Here is a 6,000-nt window from a genome sequence, read left to right on the forward strand (position 1 = left end):
GAGTTCGAGTAGATTTCCACTTCTTAAAAGCCAGTGTGGCTAAGCAATAGGAGACACACATTGTAAAGCAAAAAAAAAAGTGTTACAAAATGCACCAAGACATACCACTGGATAACAAGTTTACAACCTCCAGCCACGCGAATCAGTGTGTGCTGACCCACACTGAGCATCCTTGGCTGCCACAGGGAAGCTCAAACCAGATCCCTATCAAACTACTGACAAAAGATACACTAAAACTTGCTTGCATCCCAGGTTTTCTACACTTCATTCACAGCATCCAGCCAGCCACAAGTGCCTAAACACTAAATCAAGTACAGCAGGGCAACACCTCCTATAAATGTCACCAGTCACAAGCTGACATAGACAAGACTTGAGAAGAAATGTAGGGATCTTACCTTGGCCGCTACGGAGGAGTTGGGTTTCTCCAGGAGGTCCCAGAGCTTTTTCCTTTTTTCAGCACAGCAAGTGTTATCAAATTCCTCCCCTTCCCTTTCCCTCAGTGTCTCAGCTTCTCTCTTCAGCTCCTCATTCATCTGCTCCTTCTTCTGATGGTAGCGGGCCTGGCAGCAGGACTCCAGGTAGATCTCGTCCACCCCCCAGTAGTCTAGCTCCTGGCTGAAGGACAAGGCGCACATCTCCTCCATCATGTGCAGCTTGCCAGTACGGTAGAAGTTCAAGATTGAGGTGAATGCCCCGGGATGCCTATCAAAGAAGTACTCGTTCTCCTCCAGGTTGTAGTCATCACAGATCTCCATAAGGGAGTCGTGTGTGTTGCAGTCTCTGAGCTTACCCAGCCTGGTCCGTGGCAACCTGTCCAAGGTCCGCCAGAGAACCTCGTGGGCCAGCCCCCCCACGTTGAGCTTGACCCTTCGGGAGCAGGCCTTGCTCCTGACAATCTCTGTGGGGTCCGGAGGCAAAGAGGTAGTAGAGCGAGATCCATGCTTATTCATCCCCAGAGGCATCGCTGGTCCCCCTCCGTCTGGACGCTCCAAGGTACGGCGTGGGGCAGGGCACTGGGGGGCCGGCTCTGCTCACCTCTCCTTGCCCTCCATGCCCCAGAGCTGTAAAAGAGGCCAACCATGGGTCCCGCTGCACCCGGCCGGCGCCCCGCGCCCCACGGCCTGATCCGCTCCCGGCCCCACTAATCGGCTCAGGGGGCGGCGGCGCCGTCCGCCTGGCGGTGCTGAACGGCGCCTCGGCGCTCGCTGTCCGCGGTGCTGAAGGCCTCCCGCTCCCACGTGCCGGCCCCGCGCTGCCGCCGAGCTCCCCCGGGCGGCGGCCGGGTGTCCCCCTGCTCTGCCCCGGCAGGATCCCTTGCACGCCCCGGCCCGGGGAGCTGGGAGGCTGAGGCCTCTGCTAGCAAAGGGCTAGGAAGTGCTGATTGACAGAGGAGAATACAGAGATACCCCGACCGCCGCTCACACCCGGGCTGCTAGGCAGTGGCGGGAGAGCACGTTGTCTCCAACCCCGGGGCGCACTGGCCCCGCCACCGCCGTCCCCTGGGCGTCCGGCCGCAATGAGGAACCCTGCCGGACCGCTGACCCCGGAGTATCCCTACGACCCAGATGGGGCAACCTCTGCTCCTCGGAGCCGGCGGTGCCTCTCGCCCTGCCCAGCCGTGGAGGCTGCAGGGGGAGGCGGAGGCTTTCTCTAACTCCTGTACTGCAAATTTCCCCGAGGAAAGAGGTGGGGAAGGGAAGAGGGGGCATTTCCAGTCACTCCTACGATACGCTCTTCCTGGCTGCCCAGGGACGCCTCTCCACACACCCCACGCCGACCACTGCATGAACGGGGAAATCATCGAAAATCGAAATTAGGCAAAGCCCAGAGCCTTTCTTGCAGAGCCGGGTGGCTTGTGACAGCCCTGAGCACTGTTGCTTACACAAGATGGCACGAAGAGAAACCCCGGCACGGAAAGGAACGGCTTCTCCATGCCCAACCGGCACAGCTCCGGGAGCTCGGCCCCTCTCCCTGCCAATTCAGGTTCCCCCCAGCCCCCAAACTGAAACACCCACACTGCCTCCGGGCCGCCGCCGCACACGGGGAAAGGCTCCCCTCCCTCGGCCCAAACCCGGCCCGCACCTACCTCCTCCTGCGGGATCCCAGCGAGGCGGTGCGGGGCTGTGCGGGGCCGAGGGCGGCTACATCCTGCGGCGGGGCGGGCAGCAGGGGCGGCCCCGCTCGCATCCCCTCGCGGACAGCCTCAAGGCGGAGGGATGGCGGCGGCGCTCCCGGCTGTCCACGGAGCTCAGGGGGAGGGGAAGGGAAACGAGGTAAATCGGATCCCTCGGCAGGAAGCTTTCCAAGGCCTTCGCTCAGCGGCAGCTCCTTGCTCCTGCCTACAGTCAACGCCGAAGCCGCAGCTGCCCCCGCCCCCCCAGCCCTCTCTCCGGGCAGACACAAAGGAAAGCTCCGGTACTTCCTTCTGCTGCCTCGGAACGGAGATCAACAAGTCTAGTCTGAGCTTCCAGCTTTTCCCTGCAATTCTGTCCCGGAGTTGTTTGGAGTGAATTGGAAGTTGGGGGTGGAAGAGAGGAAGGCAGCTCCACCGTGAGCTGGGATGCAGCATTGCAGGGCAGGTTAACGCTTTCCTAGCCGGGCCCCGTCTTCCCAGGGCTGATTTACAGTGGGGGAGGCGCCTGGAACAGACCTAACACCTGGGGGAGAGCGGCAGCATCCCTCCTTAGGAGGAATGGGGCTATTCCCACCATTCTTCAGCTTCTGCTGGTACCACCCGTGAAAAGAGGAGCAGAGATTTGTGCCAGAAAAGAAATGATGAGCAGAGAATGAGAATAAGCTCAGCAGGGCCCCTGCTGCCTCCCAGGCCTGACTTGCTGAGCCAGGAGCAGCTGAGCTCAATAAGGCTGCTCAACACTCCGTGTGAGGAGTGAAGCTGGCCCTCGTCATCAGCCCACATCAAAGGAAAGGGCCCTTTCTCAGGATAGTTGCATATGCTTGCAGATTCAGATAGAAGGAATAGCAAGAGATTTTTCCATTTTTTGTTTGTCTCTGACTTTATGTGACTGTCTAGGGAAAAAGAGGCTCAGTGCTGCTTTCCTGCACTTTCTACATTTCCTTCCCTAGCTCCCACCTGGCTCCCATTGCCCAGTGCACGTAATGTCAGTGCTATGGCCAACCTGTTCAAGGTAAACCTGCTTTGGCAGGGAGTTTGGACTAGATGACCTCCAAAGGTCCCTTCCAACCCCTATTATCCTGTAATGCTATTATGTTTGGTGCTTGAATGTCTGCACCTTTCTTAGAGATAGCTTTCTGAAATCCCAAGCAGTGTTTGTTTCTTTCCAGTACCTCTCACAATGGTGTATCTGCTGTACATTTCATGATTTCTGACAAAAAGTGGGTCACTACCTTTCTTTTGCAAAGAGGAAATTAAAAGAGGAGAGCAAGATCACCTTGAAGGGAGGTGGAAGGAAGAAATGAGAATAAAACCTGTTGACCACCTAGATCCTATTCTAGTTCTCCTTCACTGAAGTAGCTCTCCCTACCCAATGAAAACCTACAGGCAGTATCCAGAGCACTTCAGTTCTCCTTGTGCTATCTCATCATTTCACCTGCAGGCCCTACTTTACTCCTCTTACAGCAGAGATGAAACCCCCTGCTCAGGCCTAGGTAGTCAAAACTGTTAATGATTGCAAAGTGCTTTGAAACTTCCAGCTGACAGGAGAATAAGGAGCTTAATGCAGGGAGATTCAACACAGTTCAAACAATGGGAGAGAAGCAGCTTGGCTTTATTAGCAGGTCACTTGTATCTTTCTTCATCACTCTTGCTACTCTGCCAATGTCATTCACCTAGTAGAGAACCAGCCTTAGAGGAGGGCACATGAAGGAGCAGCATGGAAGCACAGACTCCTCTGCTGCTGCATGCTCACCCTTCCACACACACCTTCTGTCCAGCACTGAAAAATCACACCGGAGTCTCAGGTGGAAGCTGTGAGAGGGAGCTCTGCCCAGGGCAGACCCTCCAGCTGGCTGTGCATGGGGAGGTGCAGGACTCTGGGAAGAGCAGAGAACATCTCTGCACCCTGCACATAATGCTCCCTGCAGCATTTCTTGTCCCATGAAAGAAAGTTTGTCAGCAAGGGGCAGTGCAGGCCTGAGGATGCAGAAATGTGCAGCCTGCACACTCTCCCCCAAGGTTACCTGACCCACTCTTGGTTTGGATATTCCTTCCAGTGGATATTTCTGTGCCCTGAGCTTCTGCAAACTTAGTTTATGGTTTGTTATTTCCACAGCCTATGGAACCAGGCAAATATTTGAATGCAGTCTGTGGCAAACTGTGTTCCTTTCCAGGTGTTGCAGCAGTTATTGACAAGGAAACACCTTAAACCTCAAGTGCTTCCGAGGAAACGTGCAGAGTATGGCAAATACATGTTTTCCTGAGCTGGCAGTCAGTGGTATGCACGTATCTGCATCTTACTTGCCATGCAGGAAAGAACTGTAAGACAGTGTTCACTGAGCATGACAAGGAAATAGGCTGAGCCAAAATGTGGAAATATCCCTCTTCTGCTCTGCAGGGACTCCTCTGCCTGCACAGGGAAAAGTGTCACGTCTTCACGAACACCCACGCCTATACAACAGTCTGGCATCTTCCTGTCCATCCTGTGAAGCAAGAGAGGAAGCTGATTTGCATCATTTTACTGGTCATGGGAAAACAAAGGGCTGCGAGAAAGGGAAGGCTCCTCACCCTTAAACCAGAGCCCATCCTCAAACAGCAATGCTGTGTGGAATGTGTAACAATAGGTTTCCAGCAGAGATGGGCACAGCAGCTTTGGTGGCCCACGAGTTTTGGCTGGTTCTTGATGCTGAGGGGATGCTGGGTTTCATATTCTAAAATGAGCTATAAGATGTAACAATAACCTGCATTGTTCTTGCAGCCCAAGGGCCTTGTACTTGTCCTCATGAGTGGGAAAGGCAGTCACACACAATAGGCTGTCTATTACAGCGTGTTTCCTATTATCTCCCTTTAAGGATTCCCTTAGTTTCCAGGGATTTTCTTTCCAGACCAGAAACACTTTAGGTACAATGGAAATTTTCTTTTAGAGTCAAAAATCCTTTTCCTTAAATGGGGAGAAGAAGTATCAGGTTTCTTAGCAGAGATCTGTAACACTCATTCAGAAGTCACAAAGGGCTGAGACATATGGAGTGGAGTGCCTTGTGCTACTGAGAGCCCAGGAGCATGGAAATACTGGAATGACAGGAGAAAATACTGGAGGCAGAGAGCAAAATACAATACAAAAATGAAACACAAAGAGGTGAGGCTCTCCTTGAAAAACCCAGGCAGAGCTTGGATGGTGATGTCAGCAGCAGCTGGGCTTCATCATCATGCTCTCCCTTGCTGAAAGCCCCTTTGGAGGGCAGCTGTAACTGCCAACCTGTGCCGCCACAGGGTAGCAGCTCTGTGGACGAGGGGGAAGCCTTGGTAGCCACAGCTTTCCTGGCCCCTGGCCTGTCACCCCAGCAGGCTCTACCACTCATTCCAGCCCTGTGCCAGCACCTCCTATCACCATGGTAAAAGAAGGCCTTTCCAAAACTGTTTATCTTTACTTTTAAGTCAAAACCAGCTTGCTAGTCCAGAAAGCAGAACCTGACCTCTGCCACACTCTCTGGGTGCACCAAAGTATCTAGGAGGGCTAAGCCACTGGACTAGAAATCTGTAAAAGCAGGAGATGAAGAGAGGAAGAGCAGAGAGGTCTCATCCGAGAGCAAGAGAGTAAATGCCCCTTGGTAGAGGGCAAAGTCTCTGCAGACTGTTTCAGCTATGGAAGAGAGAAGACAGGTGAGGGCAGCCCTTTCTCATGTTTGGGAGGACAGCAGCCTCATGATGACCCTGTCCTGTAAAGAGTTGACATTTTCAGCTTACCTAAAGTTTTCAGATGCATATTGAAGTCTCCAGAGTGCCCCAAGTTCTCTCCATTACAGGAAGCTTCTCTCCTTTCCGCCACCTCAAGGAGGGTCAGGCCAGAGCTGCATCACCACTTTCCT

At 53.9% G+C, this 6,000-nt stretch overlaps 1 protein-coding gene across 1 annotated transcript in view; it reads right to left on the reverse strand.

Annotated features, from left to right (window-relative positions):
• Positions 1 to 2,489, reverse strand: part of KCNB1 (potassium voltage-gated channel subfamily B member 1) — a 139,796-nt gene extending 137,307 nt beyond the window's left edge. The window contains exons 1-2 of the mRNA XM_068149891.1: positions 2,087 to 2,489; positions 396 to 1,061 (exon numbers count right to left, since the gene is read on the reverse strand). Coding sequence (XP_068005992.1) covers positions 396 to 962 — 567 coding nt within the window. The 5' untranslated portion in view covers positions 963 to 1,061; positions 2,087 to 2,489. The remainder of the gene's footprint in view (positions 1 to 395; positions 1,062 to 2,086) is intronic.
• Between the last annotated feature and the right edge of the window lie 3,511 nt (positions 2,490 to 6,000).

Source organism: Melanerpes formicivorus, unplaced genomic scaffold, assembly GCF_026170545.1.
Source record: "Melanerpes formicivorus ecotype bairdi unplaced genomic scaffold, bMelFor1.0.p_v2 SCAF_19, whole genome shotgun sequence".
In the NCBI taxonomy this organism is placed as follows: domain Eukaryota; kingdom Metazoa; phylum Chordata; class Aves; order Piciformes; family Picidae; genus Melanerpes; species Melanerpes formicivorus.